The sequence below is a fragment of the Dermacentor albipictus genome, unplaced genomic scaffold (genome assembly GCF_038994185.2).
Source record: "Dermacentor albipictus isolate Rhodes 1998 colony unplaced genomic scaffold, USDA_Dalb.pri_finalv2 scaffold_18, whole genome shotgun sequence".
NCBI lineage: Eukaryota > Metazoa > Arthropoda > Arachnida > Ixodida > Ixodidae > Dermacentor > Dermacentor albipictus.
Genome location: NW_027225572.1, coordinates 2,698,101 through 2,721,762, shown reverse-complemented (window position 1 = coordinate 2,721,762; position 23,662 = coordinate 2,698,101). Strand labels below are relative to the sequence as shown.

General features: G+C 49.9%; 1 protein-coding gene across 1 annotated transcript; it reads right to left on the bottom strand.

Moving 5' to 3' along the window:
- Positions 1–1,440: 1,440 nt before the first annotated feature.
- LOC139052102 (uncharacterized) lies at positions 1,441–20,449 on the bottom strand. The gene is made up of 2 exons (XM_070529203.1): positions 19,688–20,449; positions 1,441–1,659 (listed from the first exon to the last, which is right to left on the bottom strand). The coding sequence occupies exons 1-2, from the start codon at positions 20,447–20,449 to the stop codon at positions 1,441–1,443; spliced, it is 981 nt and encodes a 326-aa protein (XP_070385304.1).
- Between the last annotated feature and the right edge of the window lie 3,213 nt (positions 20,450–23,662).

Here is a 23,662-nt window from a genome sequence, read left to right as displayed (position 1 = left end):
ACCTCGTTTCTCGCTTGGCGAGCATCCTCGGTGATAGCGTACTTCCGAGGGAGGCATGTAGTGCTGTATTGAGGGTTCGGATGCTTGTTTTGAGCTTGTTCTTTATTGAAACGTATGCTGTTCTGTGTGTTGTATGTGTGATTTCAATGAATGTATGAGCCGTTGCATTTTTGCTTGCTTACAGGGGAATGAGCCATTGTTGATGATAAAAACTTTTGTAGCACTCGACTAGATGCAGCTATAAAGCGGTATGAGCCATTGCAACAAGGCGCTTAAGGATTTTGCCTTAAAAAACAGGCGAGGATTCCCTTCATCTGGTGCAAGATTTGGAAGCTAGGTGGAAAAGCCAATACCTAATGCTGTCCCACTTCTAGGACTTGTGGGAGGGGTGTGTAGAGGTAGCCGCCGTAGCCACGGTTTATTTAGGTCGGCCAGCCATGGGGCTGCGTGATCTCTGGAGTGGCAGCTAGCGTGGCCACTCAGATCAAGCACGCTTACCTGTTCTCTTCTCACACCACATGCATGTGAGTGATCTTCTTTTTCTTGTTCACCAACTCTGGAGGCGATAGTCGTACCACTACAGGGCCCCCCTCCTAGTGTGAAGCACAACTTAAATATGTGCAAAAGACATTGAGTTCAGGACGTTGAGGGGTACAACGCCGAGGACGGTATCGTCGAACGGCATGCAGCGATGGCAGTGGTGTTGGCAGTGTCGTTGGTAGTGTCGGGTTCCGCAATCCGAGACCAGCAGTGCAGGTTATGAACGAGCCACATCCACAGTGATGCCATAGTGTGAAATGGCGACCTGCCGCAGCTTCTGGTTGATGCTGCCTGGGCCTGTAGGAGTCAGAGCTTCGAAAGAAGATCGTCTGGCAGCTTGCCACTATCGTGGAGATAGCGCAAGTGTTGGTCGCTCAGATTGTTGATGTAGAAGCGATTCTTGAGCTGAAGAAACCAGATGGCAAAGCTGCTCCTGCAAAACTTCAGTAAGCCATGCGTCCGTGGAAGGTGCGAGCACAGAACATCGGAAGGTGAGCCTGCTGCTGCATGCAGCGAATTCATGAATGTCAACAGCGTCAGAATTACGGTAGCCGCTGAAGGCATCGCGAAAATTGTGCTTGTGGCATAGCTGTGCCTGGGAGAGTGAAATTTGCACTTGGTGGAGCCAGTGGGAGAGCCCCTGAATCAGCGATGAGTCATGTGTCCTCAAACAGAAACTGGGCAGCGTGTGGGAACGTCCAAGGAATTAGAGCGGTAGGCCGTAGAGTAGCTGAAAGCACTTACGTTTACCCAGTGAATTCCTTGGTAAGAGTCGTTGCACAGCTGCCTTTGAAATCAGGAGGAGGCTCACGAATCTAGTAGGGGTTTGATGGTGTGGCCAGCGTGTGCTGACGATAGGCACGGGCGGATGCAGGCGATGTGGGACTACAAGATGCTGAATTACATGATGGTTGAAATTGCAAAAGCTGTTGTGATTGGGTGCTCGAGGTGGCGTAGTGAGCAAGGACGGCTGCCGGCAAGTTCTTGTAGAAGTCGGGGCGGGGGGTGGCAGCCGGAGGCTGGAACACAGTGGGAGCCTGGAACTTTGTTGATACGGAAGTGGCTGTCCATCTGGATGAACCAGATGGCCAGCATGTTGATGTAGAATTCCTGGACATCCTAGAACCGCAGGATGTCTGCCAGATCGCAAAATGCCACATCACTCATGCCTTGGTAGAGTTGATGTGATGGCATGGCTGGGCTCTGTAGTCCGGGTCACCAATTTGTGGGATGCAGTGCAAAGAGGTAGCTGCTGTAGCCATGGTTTATTTAGGCGAGACGCTCAGGTCAAGCATGCTAGTGTGCTCTATCCTCACGTCACATGCACGTGAGCCATTTTCTTCACCTACTCTAGAGGCGATAGGCGCACTGCTACAGACCTAAAGGAGGCAGTCACTGTTGAGCTAGCCATATAAGACAGCAGCATTAATGGCCATGGCTCACTAGAATGGAAGGAGGCGTCTGAATAAGTCGAAGCACTGAGACCATTATATGATGCTACTGTTATTGCTAGTGCTGAAAGTTATCCGTCACATTCTGTTCGAACACCAATTATTTTTGGAGTGCTTAATTGTCTCAGCAATTGTCATGGAATAAATAAATTCCCTAGAGAACAGGCTTGCTCCATCAAAGCAAGATTCTCTTTGTATGCAGAGGATAAGAAAGCATGCTTGGCCATGTATTTGGACCTATGTTTCAAGTCCACAATATTCAAAGCCAGCAAACAAACAAATAAATGAGCTCGTGCTCCAGGAGCTGGCCTTATGTCTTACTAGGGAAGCGACTGACCCGGAAGCTAAAAAGGACCCAAAAACAGTGCGTACAGCCATCCTGTGATGCCTGTAATGCTTTTGACAATCTCACAAAAAGCCTAGCAGGAACTAAAGTATTTTCTTCTTCAGAATGGAAAATTGCTTCACATTCCGAGGAGGCATTGCTAAACAAAAGGCAGTCATCAATGTGGATGGTGGGAGACTGTGGGCTCCTTCAGATAGCCCAGTCTAGTCAAGCTTTGCCCCAAATACCTTGCAATACCAGCTACTTTGGTCCCGAGTGAAGAAGCATATTCCATGGGGTTGGGTAAGTGGGGGGGGGAGAGGTAGGGGCGGCATTGCATCTGTCAGAAGAGAACGCCTGCTGGATGACTACATAAAGTATTTCACATTTCACCATGACAACTTTTAATGTTTCTTACCACTTGTTTTAAGCTGTGATATCTTGTGTGCATCAATACATTTCTAATCTGACTAGTCTGTCGTCTTAACAGTAACTGTGTTCTCAATGGGAATATTTTTTATCCAATCACAAATTTTGTGCTAATAGCTTACTAGCTTACTAGTGAAGTGTTTTCAACGTAAATATCTGGTAAAACAAATGTTCATTAGTGAAAAAGGCTATTGTCTTTGATTATGAGGTTTTTGAAGCCAGGTATCTGTACTCAATTCGTATTTGAAAATCTTGATAATCACACACCGCTGTTTGAAATCTATATTGAAACAAAGCTGCGCTTGACAGCGGTGACACAACAGTGCTGAAATTTTACTAACGCCCATGAGCAACTACCGTGTCTATCAGTTGTCACCATGCAACGCAGTTAGTCCTAAGAAGCTGCCACAACGTTGAAGTGACCTTCGTACTGCTATTTCTCTTATCGAAGTTAATGCAAATAAACATAAAGGGTTACCGGGTATGCTGCACCGTGCTTTTCCACATGAACTTCCGGCTTTTCTTTTCATACTAAGCGAAGTCTAGTGCCACTTCACTTGGAATAATCTGGTCTAAAATGCATGCACTGAGGTCGGGACCATGATATTCTTTGGGGAATGAAATATTTCCAATGAAGCAAAATCGTTATATGAGGGGTTACTGTGATATAGAAAGATTTTGTTTTGCATGTGTTGCGGGGGGGGAGGAGGGAGAGAGAGAGGGAGGGAGGAGGGCCATCAAACTAGTTGTAGTTAAGATGCGAGGGAAAGAGATGTCAGTTAAATGCTACAGTTGAGGTGTTAACAACAGCAGCCAGTCCGTAACATTGTCTGTGTTGTCCAGTGTTTAGCACGCACAGTGAACCAAAAACAGGTCTATGTTGCTGCTGTGGATCTAAGTGGAAGACACCCCAAAGCAAAGGTGAAAATGGCAGCTATGTGTGTAGCTATGGTATTGAATGAGCAGTTCTGTCTTGCTTTGTCTTAACCAAGACGTTGGACAGCACTTTGCAGCAAGTTGATGGATCGCACTTAACATTTTGAATATTCCCTAGTTACTGATTGGAAATTGTTGCATATTTGTAATGCAGTTGACCCAGAGTTGCCCGTAAATTAGAAGAACGATATTATGTTTATTCCGACGCTCAAGGGAAAATTATTTGAAGAGAGGCAAACATTGTCACTTAAAATAAGCACTCATCAAAATAGCAAGGAAGGAAAAGCGATTGATGTTTTCAGATCCTTATGAGCACTCTGTTCATAACATGAGGCCTCTGACATTGCCTCTGGTGCAGACACATTATCACTGCGATTTTTATTGTCATTTTGATCAATCTGATCATATAAAGAAGTGCCTGTTTCATCATGGTTTCTGACATTGTGCAAGCTTGTCACCATTATTTTTGTGCTCGTATAAGACATACCACAATTAGCCCAAAGTGTCCTTTATGCCTTTAACTCTTTTCCTACCGCACCCATTGGGCTTCATTAGCCGTCTAACGGTAGTTTTAAATGCAGTTTTCGAGACCTTCCACACCGCCCCTGGACACACTGTGCCACCTGACTCATAGTAGGAGAACTAAACTTTTGTGTCTTATGGAGTTCATATTTTTCTAGCTTGGTGGAGATTTTGGAATGATCTCCAAAGACGTGTGCACTTGTCAGAGTTGGAAGTGGCGTGCGCACTCCGAAACATTGCAGATCTCACTATTCCGCTGCATCTGTGGCTGGTTTTATCGACGGCTCAATGCAGCAGCAAGTCAGATGATGCTACCATTTCACCTGATTTTGAACTTTGAATACTGGAATGATTCCCATAATAAACAGCTGCATTTTAGATGTGCCATTTTGGGAATAGCATTGACACTGAAGAGAGTGTGTGCTTAATGTAGTCCTTAAAGAGCGACAAAAAAAAAACCAGGAATCTGATGCTCTTCGCTTCCAAACTGCCTTCCGAATTGTCACTTCCCAGCTGTTCATGTCTGGGTTAATGCCTGCATGTCACATGATATGATGTTGCACTGGAAAGCTGATAGCCAGTGCCTTTAAACAGGGGTGGGGATAATGCTTGTCATTATCAACTTTTTTGCTCAGCACAGTTTTCAATGGGCGCGTCAGCCTTCCTGTGCAACGACACGCACGGGATACAGGCTTGAACATTACTGCTTAGGAGCATATTTCACAGCGGGGATGCAAAGAGGGCAGCGCCTTCCACATTCGCTCTAAATAAGCTCGGAGCCGCGATACTGTAACATTGTCTAATGGTGGAAGAAGAGGATTTGGATTTTGGTTTGAAAGAATAGAGAAGATTTGAAATTAATGCTCTTCAGAGTGTGTTGGCTCAGCCATTAAAGAGCTATTTAAATATACCTGTGCTTCTCCCTGCAACATTTTTGGTGAAAGTGTGGGGTAGTCACCTGTGTAAGATGGAGCTCCGCAGTAGACGTAACCTGGCCGCCATGTCATCCAATGTAGAGCCTTCAACTGTGGCCCTGTCAGTGCCACCGGCGGTCATCCTGTCTCAGCCCCACGACCCTGGGATGTTTTGTGGGATCGTCAACATTGACATTGAGGACTGGTTGCAGAATTACGAACGGGTCACCTGGGATAACATGCTTAATAATATAACCAACCATAATATTCTATCTAAAGAAAAGTGCACGGGTCGGATTTGAGACTCATGAAGAAGAGATAACGAGTTGGGACCAGTGCAAGCAGCAGCTTCCAGATTTGTTAGGCAAGCTCATCAGCTGCCAACATGCTGCTAAAAAAGGACCTTGTGACCTATGCAAAGATGTACACTGATTCATATGTGGCATGTACCATGACGTTCTTGCTCTTTTCTGCAAGGTAGATGATAAGATGGCAAAGGCAGACAAAGTCAGCGACGTCCTAAAATGGCTTCGTGGATGACGCATTTAACCTTCTGGTTTCCAAGAACCTAATGATGGTCAGCGAGATCATAACCGAATGTCACGGCTTTGAAGACGCAAAGAGCCGCCGCATGGTACAGCAGTTTATGTGTCTACTGAATACCGCAGCGTCATTGACGTGCGAATACCTTCATGTTCCGTGTGAGCCCTCCTCCTGCGAGAATGTCATATGTATATTCCGGTGAGAAATGGAAGCAACATCTCCTGTCGCTCCAGCAACACTGTGTTTCGACGATTCCCAACCGCTCATGTCTCAGCCAATAGGTCATTCGCCAAGAGTTAGTCATTGTGGGTCTGCCGTCCATCTGCTCCACCAGCCATCCTGACTTTGCTTTGTGTGCTGCCTCTGTCCCCACTCACTGAAGCCAGTACCGTGCCTACCCAAGCTGAGGCAACCCGGCTGAATGTCGAACACACGACGATAAACTCATTTGCTTCTATTGTGGACATGGGGGTCACATCTCTTGCCACTGTCAAAGTTTATGGCCTGAGCACTCTCGACCAACCTTTTCCACCTATCGTCACTCCCCACTGAATCCTTGCCTGCATACACCCTATACAGATTTCGAAGATGCACCTGACAGTACTTGGGCCACTGAAACTAGCCAATCACTGTCGCCATACAGTCGCCGCTCCCGTTCGCCCCAGCTGCGTTGCTCCCCGTCCCCAGCTTACTGTCGCCGCTCTTCAACGGGTAACTAACTGGGGCACCTCCTCGAGGTGATGCTGCTTTAGCATCCCTGCCTGAAATTCCTGTTGAAATTGACATCTTGGAATTGCAAAAGCGCACAGATGAGAACAAAGAGAGTAGACAGGACGAGACGCTTTGACATTGGTGAACAAATTTCTATCATGTGTAGAGCTTCGAACCCACCTGCAGAAAGTGCTTACTCCAGCTCCGACTCGTGTGCTACAGGTCGTGGATGGTAGAACTCTGGCTGTGCTTGTAATGTGTGCTACCCGTGTCATTGTTCCCGGCCGTTTTGTTTAGTGTACTCGAACGCAGCCCTCACGATGTGATCCTTGGAATTGACTTTTTGGCTGCCCATTCTGCTTAGATCAACCGTTCTGCTCATGTACTGCTCATGTTTTACAGCTTGACCTACCTCTTTTCATTGACCCTTCTGTTCAAGCCCCAACTCAGCTTTGCGACAGATTTTATTCATCTCCCACCTCAAGCAGCAACATGCATCACTGTTTTAGCTTGTCCACCTGTATGTGACGGAGACTATGTGCTTAGTTCTGCAACTTCAGTCCTGCTTTCCCACAATGTCTCCTTCCCACACACCGTCATTTCGATAGCGGCCATTAAGACATGTCTTCTCATCATCAATTTTGGACTGTGCCCTCGAGTACTTCCTCGAGGCATGTCTCTTGCCACATTGTCACCGTCCCACGAGTGCCATACTTCGTAATGAGCTGTCTTCAACCAGTGCTCATTCTGTGCCTTCTGCATCTGCTTTGCCCAACGAATATGCAAGGATGATTTTGTGCTCGACCTCCCACCCCAGCAAACTGCCGAGCAAGTCGAACACGTCAAACGCAATTTTTTTTCTGAGTACGTTACGTGCATTGAAACAGTTTGTTCCATACAGTAATAAATAATGTTGTTAATATCGGCAAGCTTGTGGCAATAACATAGCCATGTGCACTTTGAGCGGACAGAAACAGAAATGAGCACACTTACCTGCAAGTGACATAGAAACACATGGCGGGCATGCTGTGAAAACTGTGGCATTTGTCTTAGCTACTATCCTAATACAGCACGTTTCCACTAAGGGTGGGCTAATATCTTAGCTGTGTTAGAAGTGTCGGCGTATGAATAGGGTACACTTCTAATGAATCAATGTAAATGTGGCTACTATCATTGCCGCTCACGATTTGTTGCATGCCCACGAGTGCAGACGAGAGAAATTGAAAGGCGCCTTTTTTGTGGTTGTTGTTGACCACAACCATTATAAAGCCTACAAATGATAAAGCCAGGGCAAGTTTGTTGTAGATTTTTTTTTCACGGAAGTGCGGAAAGTGATGAAAGGAATGAAATGGGACATTTGCTTAAGAATCTGTTTGGTGTGTGCAGACTGTATGGTATTTCTTGAAGAGTCATTCGCGTAGCATTCGACAGCATTCAACAAATGGTAAGCGCGATCAGCATTAGCTAAACTTGGCACACGACATGTCGTTGCGACAAGTTCGGGGTGCGATCATTGTGTGGGAAAGCAAAAGAATTGAATTTTGATGACAAATTTCAAGGGTGAGATCATTACGTGAGTGCGATCATTATGCAAGTAAATACGGTATCTATTTTTTCTGTTTTCCGCACCGCTCACCTGCAGCTCAATTTGCCCAACTGCCAGTTCGGTCACCATCAAATAATCATGCTTCGACATCTCATCGATTCGTCAGGCATTCATCCCGACCCAGCTAAAGTTAGTACACTGCAGAATTTCCCCTTGCTGACCTGTATCAAAGATTTTCTAAAGTTTATTGGCCTATGCTCTTACTTCTGCTGGTTTGTGAGAAATTTCGCGCACGTTTCCTGTCCTCTGACTCACCTAGTCAAGAAAGATGTTTTCTGCTTGGACTCTGAACAAGCTACTGCTTTCTTGGATCTCATCACACTACTCACAACGCCTCAAGTTCTCACAGATTTTGACACCTCTGCTCCCACAGAAATTCGCACTTAAGCCAGTGGTTATGGAATCAGCACAATTTTTTCCCAGCACCAATGTAGGCAGGACCATGTTATTGCCTACACCAGCCACAACCTCTCTCCGCCCAAGTGCAATTACTCGACTACTGAGCGTGAGTGTCTTGTGCTCCTTCTGGTGGTGGGCAAGTTCCGACCTTGCTTATATGGTCAATCGTTTACCGTTACCACCTATCACCATGCCCTCTGTTGGCTTTCTTCACTCAATGATCCCACCGGTCGTCTCATTCGCTGGGCCTTACACCTCCAGGAATACACATACACTGTGGTCCACAAGTTGGGTTGTTTACATCAGGACTCCAACTGCCTGTCTCGTCATCCCATTTATGCACTGGATGCTTTGGTGGATGCCACATCGATCAGCGTACTCTCGCTCTCTGCCTTGAAAAACATTGGCGCTCAACAACGCGACATAGGTGTATGAATCGTTATGGCAGCTGATCAAACACCTGATTTATGATACATTCGACCCATCCCTTCGCATATTTGTGCTCCAGACTGTACTCCAGCAACTGCACGACATTCACACCGCTGGGCACCTTGGTGTCTCTTGAACGTATTGTCACGTAGTGGTGACGTTGAAGAGCTTAGTAGCACCACTGTGAACGACAAAACCCAATTTTATTGGGTGAACCTGTGCCCACAAAACAGGCTACACTTATAGCACAACGATTGCGGCGAACACAGTCGGCGATCGTCGAAAATCTTACGCAGCTATCAGCGTCAAGTGTTGCGTCCATATCACTGTCACGCAAAGAACTGCTTTACTTGAACGCGAATGCGCCCTGAGAAACTGTGATAGCGCTCGCAGTATAAATCGGTGGCGTTTTTTCCTGATTAAACATTGTTGGAAGTGGCGCCCTGTGTGTGTGTGTGTTTTTCTTCTTTGTCCTCCGTCATTTTAGCGCCTTCACTTCAGAAATCATGCTTAACCAACACGCCCAACTATCCATCCTAACGTTGTAAGCGAAGGTTACATACGGCAGGACCGCGTCCCACGCCTTGTGCTCGAGGTCGACGTACATTGCTAGCATGTCGGCGAGGGTCTTGTTCCGGCGTTCCGTGAATCCATTCGTCTGCGGATGGTAGGCAGTTGTCCTCCTGTGGCTTGTCTGGCTGTACTGCAGAATGGCTTGGACGAGCTCTGCTGTAAACGCCGTTCCACTGTCGGTGATGAGGATTTCTGGGGCACCATGTCGCAGCAGGATGTTCTCGACGAAAAATTTCGCCACTTCGGCTGCGCTGCCTTTTTGTAGAGCTTTAGTTTCAGCAAAGCGGGTGAGATAGTCCGTCGCTACGACGATCCACTTATTTCCGGACGTTGACATCGGAAACGGCCCCAACAAATCCATCCCAATCTGCTGGAATTGTCGGCGAGGAGGTTCGATCGGTTGTAGTAACCCTGCTGGCCTTGTCGGTGGTGTCTTGCGTCGCTGACACTCTCGGCATGTCTTGACGTAATGGGCGACGTCGGCGGTCAGACGCGGCCAGTAATACCTGTCCTGTATTCTCGACAGCGTCCGGGAGAATCCGAGGTGCCCAGCGGTTGGATCGTCGTGTAGGGCGTGCAGTATTTCTGGACGTAGCGCTGACGGTACAACAAGAAGGTAGCTGGCGCGGACTGGTGAGAAGTTCTTCTTCACGAGCAGGTTGTTTTGTAGCGTGAACGAAGTCAATCTACGCTTAAATGCCCTAGGGACAACGTCGGTGTTCCCTTCCAAATACTCGACGATGCCTTTTAGCTCCGGGTCGGCTCGTTGCTGTTTAGTGAAGTCTTCCGCGCTTATTATCCCAAGGAAGGCGTCGTCGTCCTCGTCGTCTTGCGGCGGGGGATCGATGGGGGCGCGCGATAAGCAGTCGGCGTCGGAGTGTTTTCTTCCGGACTTGTATATTACCGTGACGTCATATTCTTGTAGCCTGAGGCTCCACCGCGCCAGCCGTCCTGAGGGGTCCTTTAAGTTAGCTAGCCAACACAACGCGTGATCGTCGCTGACCACTTTGAATGGCTTGCCATATAAGAGCGAAATTTCGCTGTAGCCCAAATGATGGCGAGATATTCCTTTTCGGTTTTTGGTTTTCGGTTTTTCGGTTTTTTGACAACGACCGACTAGCGTAAGCTATCACGTGTTCATCTCCATCTCTTCTCTGGACTAGGATGGCACCGAGGCCTAGGCTACCGGCGTCAGTGTGGATTTCGGTATCGGCGTGCTCGTCGAAGTGCGCCAGTACGGGCGGCGACTGCACACGTCGTTTTAGTTCTTGAAATGCGTTGGCCTGCGGCGCTTCCCACTTGATCTCGACGTCACATTTAGTTAGCTGTGTCAGCGGCTCAGCGATGCGCGAAAAGTCCTTGACAAATCGCCTGTAGTAGGCCCACATGCCAAAAAACCTACGCGCTGCCTTCTTGTCGGTGGGCTGCGGGAACTTTGTGATGGCACCTGTCTTCTGCGGGTCAGGGCGGACTCCAGACTTGCTGATGACGTGGCCTATGAACAGAAGCTCGTCGTAAGCGAAGCGGCACTTTTCTGGCTTCAGAGTGAGCCCTGATGACTTGATGGCCTCTAGTACTGTGGCAAGCCGCCTAAGGTGATCGTCGAAATTTTCGGCGAATACAACGACGTCATCCAAGTAAACGAGACAGGTCTGCCACTTCAATCCTGCTAAAACCGTGTCCATCACGCGCTGGAACGTTGCAGGCGCCGAGCACAGTCCAAATGGCATAACCTTGAACTCATAGAGGCCGTCCGGCGTGATGAAGGCGGTTTTTTCGCGATCCCTTTGGTCGACTTCTATTTGCCAGTAGCCAGACTTGAGGTCCATCGATGAGAAGTATTGAGCATTGCAGAGCCGATCCAATGCGTCGTCTATCCGTGGGAGGGGGTATACGTTTTTCTTCGTGATTTTGTTCAGTCGACGATAATCGACGCAGAAACGTAGGGTTCCGTCCTTTTTCTTCACTAAAACAACTGGAGACGCCCACGGGCTTTTGGACGGCTGGATGATGTCGTCGCGCAGCATTTCGTCGACTTGTTGTCTTATAGCTTCGCGTTCTCTCGTCGAAACTCGGTAAGGGCTCTGGCGGAGTGGTCGAGCGCACTCTTCGATTATTATGCGATGCTTTGCGACTGGTGTCTGTCGAATCTTCGATGACGTCGAAAAGCAGTCTTTGTATCGTCGAAGCAGACTTCTGAGCTGTTGCCGCTTAATCACGGGGAGACTTGGATTTATGTCGGAGTCTGGCTCAGGAACTACGGTCGTCGGGGTGGATGCGACAGAATCCGAGAGGACAAACGCATTCCTAGTTTCCAGAATTTTCTCGATGTATGCGATCGTCGTGCCCTTGTTGATGTGCTTGAACTCCTGGCTGAAGTTTGTCAGTAGCACTTTCGTGTTTCCGCCGTGCAGTCGAGCGATCCCTCTTGCGACGCATATTTCACGGTCAAGCAGTAGACGTTGGTCGCCTTCGATGGCGGCTTCTACGTCACCGGGTATTTCGGTGCCGATCGAAATAACAATGCTGGAGCGAGGCGGGATGCTTACTTGATCTTCGAGCACACTCAAGGCGTGGTGACTACGAAGGCTCTCCAGCGGTATCGCTTTATCTTCCGACAGCGTTATTGACTTCGACTTCAGATCGACGATTGCGCCGTGTTGGTTCAGGAAGTCCATACCGAGAATGACGTCTCGTGAACACTGTTGGAGGATAACGAAGGTGGCACGGTAAGTCCGATCATGAATTGTTATTCTTGCCGTGCAGATTCCAGTCGGCGTAATCAGGTGTCCTCCAGCGGTGCGAATTGGAGGGCCTTCCCATGCAGTCTTAACCTACTTCAACTGGGCGGCGATGTGTCCACTCATGACGGAGAGTAATCAGCACCTGTGTCCACTAAGGCGGTAACTGCGTGGCCGTCGAGAAGCACGTCGAGGTCGGTGGTTCTTTGTCTGGCGTTGCAGTTAGGTCTTGGCGTCGGATCACGGCTGCGTCGTGTTGAACTGAAGCTGGAACGTCGCGTCGTCAAGTCGTCTTTCGTCGGTGTAGTCTTGGCTTCCTGACTTCGTCGGGACAGCGGCGTGTCGTCATTAGGTCGTCGAGATGGTGTCTTCGTCGGCGTCGGAGGATCTTCGTCAGTTCGACGAACAGCAACCGCACCTCCATCGGTTGCTGCTTTTAGTTTTCCGGATATGGGCTCGCAGAGCGGCCCTGGGCTGGACCAGTGTATGGTCGGCGCTGCGGTGACAGGTAGCGGCCTGGTGACGACGAACGGGACGGTCGTCGAGAGTTCCACTGAGCGGCGGCTAAGTAATCGGCGATTTCACGTGGGCGCTCCTCAAGCTGTGGACGCGGCGCGTTGACGGCGAACCCTCTCAGTCCCAAGTGGTGGTATGGGCATCGGCGGTACACATGGCCGGCTTCTCCGCAGTGATAGCAGAGCGGGCGGTGGTCGGGGGCTCGCCAAATGTTCGTCTTCCTCTTCGTAGGTGCGCTGGACTACGTATTGGCGAGCTGGTGGCGGCGGCGGTGGACGACGGAATTGCGGCGTTGCAGGACCCTGGCGCGGTAGCGCAGGGGGGCCTTGACGGCGGGCGACGGCGGCGGCGCAGGTCATTGCTTCCGGCTGCGGTGATTCTGGTTCCACCTCAGGAACTCCAAGGGATCGGTGCACCTCTTCTTTCACGATGTCGGCGATCGAGGGCACTTGAGGCTGCGACGAAGGCAAGACCTTGCGCAGTTCTTCGCGCACAATGGCCCTGATGGTCTCGCGCAGATCTTCCGTGGCCAGTGATTGAATTCCTGCGTAGTGGGTAGAGCTTGTACGGCGGTTGAATTGCCGGTTCCGCATTTCGAGTGTCTTCTCGATGCTGGTTGCCTCGCGAAGGAACTCTTCTACGGTCTTCGGTGGGCTTCGTACCATTGCGCCGAAAAGTTCTTCCTTCACACCACGCATGAGAAGGCGGACTTTCTTCTCCTCGGGCATATCTGGGTCGGCGTGGCGGAAGAGACGGTTCATTTCTTCCGTGAAGATGGCAACGTTCTCGTTAGGTAGCTGCACTCGGGCGTCCAGCATGGCTTCGGCCCTTTCCTTGCGCACGACGCTCGTAAAGGTGCGCAGGAAGCCGCTACGGAAGAGGTCCCATGTCGTCAAGGTCGACTCCCGGTTCTCAAACCACGTTCTGGCGGCATCTTCTAAGGCAAAGTATACATGCCGCAGCTTGTCGTCGGAGTCCCGGTTGTTAAAACTCTCGATTCGCTCGTAGGTCTCCAGCCATGATTCTGGGTCTTCAGTCGCTGCTCCATGGAAGTCGGTGGGTCGCGAGGTTGTTGTAGGATAACGGGGGACGCTGGGGCAGCCATTGTGGTAGTTTTGACCACGATGATCTTTGTCGACTCAGGTAGAAGTCCGTGCTCTGGAGGCAGTACTTGTAGTCTGCGGCTAGCACGCTGGTCTTGGGCGATGTTGGTTTTGTCCTCGGGCTTCAGGCTTGGATCGCGGCTTTGCAGGGGCGTTCGGTACATGAACGCACAAGCACCTCCACCAAATGTCACATAGTGGTGACGTTGAAGAACACAGTAGCAGCACTGTGAACGACAAAACTCAATTTTATTGGGCGAACCTGTGCCCACAAAACAGGCTACACTTATAGCACAACGATAGCGGCGAACACAGTCGGCGATTGTCGAAAATCTGATCAGCGCGTCAAGCGCTTCGGGTTTTATACAACAGTCGTCGAATGTTCCAGACTAATCGTTGGGACCCGCGTGCCTTCCACAATGTTCTACACCATTCGCGTCACGCGATGAAATCTGATAGCACAAGGTTCGGCGACAACAGACAACCGAATAGAAGCATCGATAACTTTCCAGAAACTTCGGATGCATGCAGGCGCGTCCCGCGCTGTGCGATAACATTTGTTAGGCGGCGAAACCTGGTCGAAAAGATAAGTACGCGTGTCAGTATGACCAATTCGGCGACGTTTTTGCTGCCCTGGGGGGCTATTTTTGTAAGAGTCCACCTAGTGGACAGTCCATTTTGGCCGCTGCTGATTGGATATATCTGTACGAGCAAAGAGGAGATGAGCGGCCCCAGCCAATCAGTAGTGGCCGAAATGGACAGTCCATTAAGTGGACTCCTACAGAATACCTCCCCTGGCCTCAACCACTCTCTCCGCTGCTATGTCGCGTGCGAGTCATTTCAACGCCAGAAAAAAACTAGCTATGCCTCCTGCTAGTCTGCAACCATCCCTTTTGTTTCACGTTGGCATTGATCTTCTGGGGCCCATAAGTGGACTCCTGCAGCCCATTACAACCAGTGGACTCCTACAGCCCATTAGAGCCACAACAACTCAGTACAATAAGTGGACTCCTACAGCCCATTACAGCCACAACAACCCATTAAGTGGACTCCTACAGAATACCTACCCTGGTCTCAACCACTCTGTCCACTGCTATGTTGCGTGCGAGTCATGTCAACGCCAGAAAAAAACTAGCTATGCCTCCTGCTAGTCTGCTACCATCCCTTTTGTTTCACGTTGGCATTGATCTTCTGGGGCCCATAAGTGGACTCCTGCATCCCATTACAACCAGTGGACTCCTACAGCCCATTAGAGCCACAACAACCCAGTACAATAAGTTGACTCCTACAGCCCATTACAGCCACAACAACCCATTAAGTGGACTCCTACAGAATACCTCCCCTGGTCTCGGCCACTCTGTCCGCTGCTATGTCGCGTGCGAGTCATGTCGACGCCAGAAAAAAACTAGCTATGCCTCCTGCTAATCTACTACCATCCCTTCTTTTCACGTTGGCATTGATCTTCTGGGGCCCATTAAGTGGACTCCTGCAGCCCATTACAACCAGTGGACTCCTACAGCCCATTACAGCCACAACAATCCATTACAATAAGTGGACTCCTACAGGCCATTATAGCCACAGCAACCCATTAAGTGGACTCCTACAGGATACCTACCCTGGTCTCAACCACTCTGTCCGCTGCTATGTCGCGTGCGAGTCATGTCAACGCCAGAAAAAAAACTAGCTCTGCCTCCTGCTGGTCTGCTACCATCCGTTTTTTTTTTTTCGCGTTGGCATTGATCTTCTGGGGCCATTTTGTATGTCAAATGCCAGAAATAAGTGGATTTCCATTGCTACAGAAGAAACAACATGCTATGCCATTACAAGAGCCCTACTCACCAGCTGCGCTACAGATGTCACTGACTTCTTGCATCACGACATTATATAGCACCATGACATGCCTCGTCAACTTCTCACCAATCGAGGATAATACTTCCTAGCCACAGTCATCGATGACTTACTTCGATTGTGTGCAGCTAAGCACAAATAAGCTTGCTACAGCCTACCACCCTCAACCTAACCATCTTACCAAAGGCCTGAACCAGGCAATAACTGACATGTTCGCCATGTATGTTTCCTCTGATCATCGCGACTGCGACACTGCTCTACCATTTGTCACATTTGCTTATAATTCCTTGCGCCACTACACAGCTGGCGACTCACCCTACTTCCTTATACAGTAATCCCTCACTATAACGAAGTCAACAGGATGGTGAAAAAATTGTTAGAAGCGGTAATTTGACATAAGCGACCACTCAAGAAAAGCTAAAGCAGTCAAGCTTTAATTGCCCTACAACTGCAAGTCAAAATACAACGTGTTCGGTGAAGCAAAACTTTATTCAGGTGCAAAAAAGGCAGTGAGCTTTGGCTGTTTCAAGTTCTTACTAGGCGCGAGCAACTCCTGCTCTAATTAAACCAAGCATTGCATGAGGCCTTGGTCGCCGCCCTTGCATTCAACCTTATTTCGAAGCAGGTGTAGGTACTCCCGCGTTTGCACCATAGTTGGCACTTCACGTGGCTCTTCATCCGTCGGCTGTTCATCCTCGTCAGGGCTACCAATTGTGTCAATTAGTATCTCCACATCTGTCACTGGTAGCAGCAGTGTCAGCTAACGCGAATGTCTCGAAATCGCCTTCTATCTCTTGGTCAGCAATTTTATGAACAGCCTCATACAGATCGCTGCAAGTCCGGTCATCGTCAGGGTCACTGAGGACGGTGCGGGAAAAGCTGGCGTATGCAGAGCATTTTGGCGACCTTCAAAGGTGTGAGTTCTTTCCATGAAAAGTTCAGCAAATGAATCCCACCAAGCAAATTAACGTTGTTCCTCTTGCTGGCGTCATACGCTGTGATCATGCGTTGCAAAAGAGCCTTGTGGTACAGCTTCCGGGTGGTCTCAATGATGTCCTGATCTATTGGCTGCAGTACTGCGGTTGTGTTTGCGGGCAAAAATTCCACAGTGATCGCCTTGAGGTTGTCGATCTTCCCATGGCTCAGACAATTGTCAATTATGAAGAGCACTTGCTGATTCTTTGTGTCAAACCATTTATCCGGAATGCGCACATAGTCTTCAAAAATAGCAGCAGTCATCCATGCTCGCTTGTTACTTCTGTAGATGAATTCCTTGGGAATAGCTGCATTTCGGACGCACCGCAGCTTCGTCACCTTGCCCAGGGCCGGTATTTTGTAGCGATTCCTTTTCCGATTCTATGCCTTTTCAGGCTTTTCGCGCTTGGCCAGTGGTCAGAGCGACGGTCTGCCCACATTATCAACGGGATCAGGCGGCCGTGTGTGGTGGATGATAAGAACAGCATAGAATAAGGCATAAGGCATCGCTACAAAATAGCGGCCCAGTATCAACGAGGGAAGCTGTTGCATTGGCACCAAACAGCACCATGACACGCTCCTTGCTCTGTTTCCCTCCGGATGAGGATCCGCCAGCGGTAGTGAACCTGTGATTTGGTAGCATCTTGTAGAAAAATGCAGCCTCATCTAGGTTGTAGATGTCTTCGTCTTCATACTTTTCAAGTAGAGCTTGGAGCCGGTGTTGGCACCATACATCTACACAGTCTTGGTTCATGGCTGCGCTTTCGCCAACGATCGACTTCGAGGTCACGCCGTGTCTTTTCTTGAACCACTCAGGCCAGCCATTCCTGCACTTGAAATCTTTGTTGCCCATTTGGCGGGCGAGAGCTTCGGCTTTTGCACTAAGTACAGGTCCATGTACGGGGAGATTTGCACTCCTGGCGTCCTTCAGCCACTGTAGAAGTGCATCTTCCACTTCGGGGTATTTCGATTCGCAATCCCTATTTCTCTTTGCCGTGAAACTCTGTTCAAAGCCATCCAGCACAGCTTCCTTGTTTTTCAATACAGTTGATAAAGTTGACAGCAGTACAGTCAAACCCACTTATAACAATCTTCAAGTGTATTGTTATAACCGATAATTGTTATAACCTGGTTGCATGAAAAAATCAAAATAGGGGATGGCAGAGGTGATATCAGAAAACTATATAGGCAGGGAGGCCAGTGCCCCTCCCCTCCACCTTCCTCCGCGTGGCTGCTGATTGTGTTCACTCGTTTAACTGCTTCATGGCCCTCTGATCGCGTGTAACAAGCTGCGGTTGTCGACGTTAAAGAATGGCACTGCTATAACAACTGCAAGGAGGTGTCATGGGTGGCAAGCGATATGCGAGCACTACCGAGGCATCACTTTTGTGGCCCCTTTTGTTGCGCCGAACGGGACCCTCGTCATCCGGTACTCTCTGATTGGAGGGAGAGCTCGTCCCTGTTTTGGAGTAGTTTCGTACCAGAGGAAACGAAGGGCGTCCCGGTCATCACTTTTTAGCTGAATCTGCAAGAATGCCTTCTAAATGCAGAAATTGTAGTATAATTAAAGGCTACGACTAACGCTCTGTCGAGGTCACTTCGCGAGTGCGACTACAAAAACTGCTGCGTGCGGCTCTTTCGGGTGGCGGCTTACAGCGGCTGCGCACGCAGGAGCCTCGAAGGAACGATTCTCACTTGTCGGGGTTCGCTTCAAGACTGAACGTTTATTTTACAAAAGACGTCGCAGTGACTAGAAAAGGAAGAGAAACGAAATACAAAATTCAAGTTGTCCGTTGGCCGCACCGACGCCTTCTCGGAAGCGCTGGCCATTCGCGCCCAGCAAGCGGTCCGCCGAAAACACGGGGCACGGATCAGGTTGCGGGTCGAGGCGCCGGTCGGGACGCCAGCCCAGCGTGGCGCCCCCACGTCCGTTCGCCGGCTCCCTCTTGGTGCGTCACCGAGCCCCCAACAACGGTTGCAAGAAACGTGCGACGGTCGCTAGCAATTCTTAACAACCTCCCCCGCAATGACTGTCGGCTCATTCCTCCCCTAGTTCAAGCGGACCGGTCGTCTCAGCAGCTTTCGGTCTGGCAGAGAAATCTTGCATGCTCGAACTCGGCCGTCCCCTCCAGGAAACGTTTCAACAACACGGCACAGCTCGCGTGGTGGCACATGTGAACAGGGCTATATAGGCCTTGCAGGAATTTCCAAGGCCGATATAAAATATCGAGTGGACTTCGCAGTGCCGATATAAAATATCGGCACTGCGAAGTCCACTCCAGTAATTTCAGATGGCTCTGATTCGTGGATACGGTCGTATGGGAGGGGTGCAAACGGCTCATCCACGGGGCTGCTGCTTTGTCTTTGACACGGAACACAACGACGAATGATTTTTTTTCACGGCCTGCCTTGCTCGCAGGATCCAATATCTTTCGCGAAGTTGGGTCAGAGTGTCCCTTACTCCAGCGTGTAAAAGCCGCCTATGCTCCCAGGCCACCAATAAGCGTGTAAACGGATGCACAGCGAACAAAATGACTGGGTGCCGCGTCTCTTCTTTATGCGCGCTATTCTGTAGCCTGCCTCCAACTCTCAATAGGCCGTCGCTGTCAATGAATGGAGTCAGACCCGCGATGGCGGACTTTTGAATAAGTGTCCCGGAAGAGATTAGAGATGACCAATGTCCTTCTCAAAGGTTTCTCTTTGTGATACTTTCAGCCAGTAACTCTCGGCCTGTGCTAACTCTTCCGCTGACAGGCTTCCCCTTCGCTTCTCTGACGCGTTCCGTGCGCTGTGAAGAAAGCGCATAACCCATGCGGTGACACGGAGTACCCGTGTCATTGAGCTCTTGTGCGCAAAATCCATGAGAGGCATTTTGTCTACCAGCGTCACGGTGTTCAGCATGTGAACTTTCCAGAGCTCTTCGGTGCAACATTCAGCTTCAGGGACGTGTGAAGGCATCGCGTCGTACGTTTGAACACCTTTTAGATATTTCGGTCCCGTCCAGCAGCTCTCGCTGACAACCAAAGGGGAGGGCAGCATGGCCCGTATCAACAGATCTGCTGGATTTTCTCTCCCCGGGCAATGTTTCCAAACAGCGGGATCAGTTAGTGCTTGTATCTCCTGTACTCTGTCGCTCACAAATTTTGTCGTCAACGACCTGAGCCTACTGAAAGCCGTGGCTTTGTTGTCTGCCAAATCGCCAGCATTCTCTTTCCAGGGAAGGGAAACTTGATATCGGCAGTTGTTCCTGGAGACGTTCTCCCGAAATTCCCGCAAAGCTTGGTTGTCTTCCACGTCCGCCTCTCCTTCGTCGACAATGCCAATGTGCTCGAGCTGCCAAAACGATTTCAGTTGAGCAGCAGTGTCGCCTTGGTCTTTTTCGCCGATGACAGCCACGCGCAACACTCCCACTGTGGACACGTACGTTGCTGTTGATTCTGTGGTGTGCGTTGTCGCCTGCAGGGTCCAGCCAAAAATGGTCTCCGCGGCTACGAGACCGCTGTCCAGGCGCCTGACACTACCGGTTGTGACCTCCCAGTAGAAATTGGATCCCAGCAGCAGCCCTATCTCTGTTCCATCTTGCATACTGTCGGCGAGTTCGAGGCTTTGCTCTTCGAGGTAGTTGACGGTGGAAGCTTCAGGTGCTGGCACAATGTCGCAGCAGGTTTGTGGTATCTCGAGCGCTTCAACGCGGATCTTTCTTTCGTTGTGTCGACTGCACAGCCATAACTCCGCTCGGCGGCACTTCATTCCTGAAGACGGCTTGTCGTTTCCAAATGTCATTATTTTCAGGGTCTCCTCTCCCATCACACGCAGTCCCATCTTCTGTAAAACCTCTTTCTTGACAAAGGTACGCTGACTTCCGCCGTCAATCATCAGCCTGACCATCGCTCGCTTCTCCCTACCCTGAACCCACGCTTGAGCCGTCTGCAGAAGGATACGGGTTCTCTTCTTGGTGCCTTCGACTTGCAGCGAAGACTGTACGATTGTCTCAGTGAGTACAGTCTTCTCTTCCGACTTTCCTGTTGCTGGTGGTCGATTCAGGTTACATAGGGCTGCAACGTGCCGGCCGGAACATCTCTTACATTTAAGCCATCTTGAGGTGCGGCATTCGTATGCTCGATGACCTGCCTTGTCGCACCTAGAGCAGAGTCTTTCTCGCTGCACAATTGTCCTCTTGTGATCCGCAGTCAAATCAACATCACAGTCGGCGGTTAAGTGGCTGCTCGCTTCGCAAAATTTGCAGTGTTTCAGCTTTCATGACGGCAGTTAAAACCGACGTGGATGCCTTCTTTTCAGGAATATCCTTGCGGATCGGGCGACTCAGCCTGTCAGTGCTCAGCTGTTGACGGGTTCCACATTCGGCCCTCTCTCGACTGTCTACTTCGGTCTTGAGGAAACTGAGGAAATTTTGAAGATCATCTTCTGGTGCGACTGCAGATGTCTTTTGTTTGCAGTAGCCGAGGCAAAGCTCATTCGGGATGTTCTTCCGTAGGACTGTCAATAAAAACACTCCATAAGTGCTCGACGCCACACCCAATGCCTCGAGTCTCCGAACCCCCGTCTGTACCTCATCATGAAGGGTCCGCAGCCTCTCGGTGTCGAGGATGTTATGGACAGGTTAAATGTTTAGCAACCTCGACATATGTTCTTCAATGATAACGTCGTCCTTTCCGAATCTTTCGACCAATGTCTTCACTGCAATTTCATAATTTCGTTCACTGAGTGGTAGCCCGTCGATAGCGGCTGCTGCTTTGCCGGTGAGATAGCTCGTCAAGTACTAAAACTTGTCAATTGGATGTAGAGCTGGATTCTTGTGGATGGTAGACTCGAACTGATTCCAGAATCTGTGCCATAAGCGCAGGTTTCCGTCGAAATTGGCGATCTCTAGCTTCGGAAGTCTTGTCGTTGTCGACGGTAGCTGAAGAGCCGTCGTAACTGCATGCTGGACGGAACCTGACTGTGCGACGTAGTCAGAGTTATTCTCTGTTTCTGATGGTGTACTTGACCTCGTTTCGCTCGCGGCTCCACCTCTCAGTGCCCTTTTTATCCTTGTTTTCAAGGTGCAAATTCTCAAGTTGTACGCAGCGCTCAGTTGTACGGGTGGCGGCGTACAGTGGCCGCGCACGCAGGAGCCTCGAAGGAACGATTCTCACTCGTCGGGGTTCGCTTCAAGACTGAACGTTTATTTTACAAAAGACATCGCAGTGACTAGAAAAGGAAGAGAAACGAAATACAAAATCCAAGTTGTCCGTTGGCCGCACCGACGCCTTCGTCCTTCTCGGAAGCGCCGGCCATTCGCGCCCAGCTAGCGGTCCGCCGGAAGCACGGGGCACGCATCAGGTTGCGGGTCGAGGCGCCGGTCGGGACGCCAGCCCAGCGTGGCGCCCCCTCGTCCGTTCGCCGGCTCCCTCTTGGTGCGTCGCCGGGCCCCCAACAACGGTTGCGAGAAACGTGCGACGGTCGCTAGCAATTCTCAACACGGGCCTTTTAAAGATTGCAACAAGGTTGCCACGGCCGCCTGTCTGCTTGAGAAATCCAGAAGAAACGCTCAGTGGAGATCGCCACAAGCATCTCAGCACGTACTTCTCACTGGCCTGCACGAGAAAAGCCTATGTCCGTCAGCCATGCATGCTTTACGCGAAGCTTGCTGACATCCTTCTCCACGGCATCCAAGTGCTCCACGTAGGGCAGCGAAAGGTACCTCAAAAAAACAAAGCCCCAGAGGGACTGAATCATGCCGGGGCGGCGCATTTACATTCGCTCGCCTGTGCAGCCGGTCGACTGCAGCGCCGCCCCTGCGGCACCAATGGGAACTATAAATCTAGGTAACTTTTCGCCCTAGGGGAGCCTAGGTCCCCAGTTGTCGTGTAAAAAGCGCGCCTAGCTCCTTAAACGCCGTAGTCCCCATGCACCGCGCGCGCGGGGCCCATAGAAATATACCATAGCGCAGGGTTTATGCCAACTCGCCGGAGCGCCAGGGGGGGCGGTTCATTGCGTGTGCACGCAAGCAGCATGACCACGGACGAAGCGATGCAAGGTGGAACAGCGGGTTTTACGGCAATCAAAGCTGTGTGTGTGTGTGACGCGCTTGGTGTGTGCAAAGAGCAATTGAGTTGCGTGTGTGATGAATGTGTATGCGCAAAATAGCACGACCACGAACAAAGGTGGAACATCGCGTTTTGGCGTTTGGTGTGCGCAGAGCCATCGAGTTGCGTGTGTGACGCGTTTGTTCACGCGAACAGCATGACCATTAACGAAGCGATGCAAGGTGGAACAGCGCGTGTTGCACAATCGAGTTGTGTGTGTGCGTGTGTGTGACGCGTTTGTGATGCGCAAAGAGCACGACGACGATCGTCTTCTAACTGCGCCAGGGCAAACCGATTGTTGAGTGCTACATACGTATTGCGCAGGCGTTAAAACTAGAGAAACACGGGATTACGATGCGACCAGCCGCGACGTATAGCACTGTACGTACGTAAGTTTACACCACCGACTTTTAATTCGGAGTGAATAAGGGATACACCACGATGATTTGTATGCGGAGGTTAACACACGTTCAGTAATTAGCGGTGGTATAGAAAAAGAAGGGGGGGGGGAGCGGAGGGCGGCGGGGATTGCTGAGACAGGTGCTTGAAAGCATTTGCACGCATGTTTTGTCGGTGCACTCGATGAACTAAATGCCGCATTAAAGAAATTGTGATGAAATGTTGGCATGTGCATAGTGGCGCAGTTTAAGATATGTCAGAGAGTAAATCCGAAAAGAACCGAAGCATACCATGTGTAAAAAATGTGTGAAAACTACAGCTGCAAGCTTATGTTATGCAGCATTGTCCAATGTCGAGATATTGTTCTTATGAATGAAGCACCCATCGCGCTTGTACACATATGTTCTGGCTTCGGAGCACTATCATTGAGGCATTGATCGAGGTTAATAAAACTACCCTCAACAAGTGCGTCGCCCTGGTTTCGGTTTCGGTTTTCGCTGCCGTTCGTGATAATAAACCGTTTGTAAATTGTACTTTTTGTTGGCAATTCTTTGGACAAGGGACGAAAACGAAAACTGGCAATTGAAAGAAGCAATACGTGAAATGTTTTAAA

Excerpts from the sequence above, each read along its gene's own strand:
- LOC139052102 (XM_070529203.1), bottom strand. The coding sequence starts at position 20,449 with ATGGTCAGGCTGATGATTGACGGCGGAAGTCAGCGTACCTTTGTCAAG. Across the intron at positions 1,660-19,687 it reads CAAAATTTGTGAGCGACAGA|GATGTCCAGGAATTCTACAT; the intron begins GTACAGGAGATA and ends CTGCGGTTCTAG.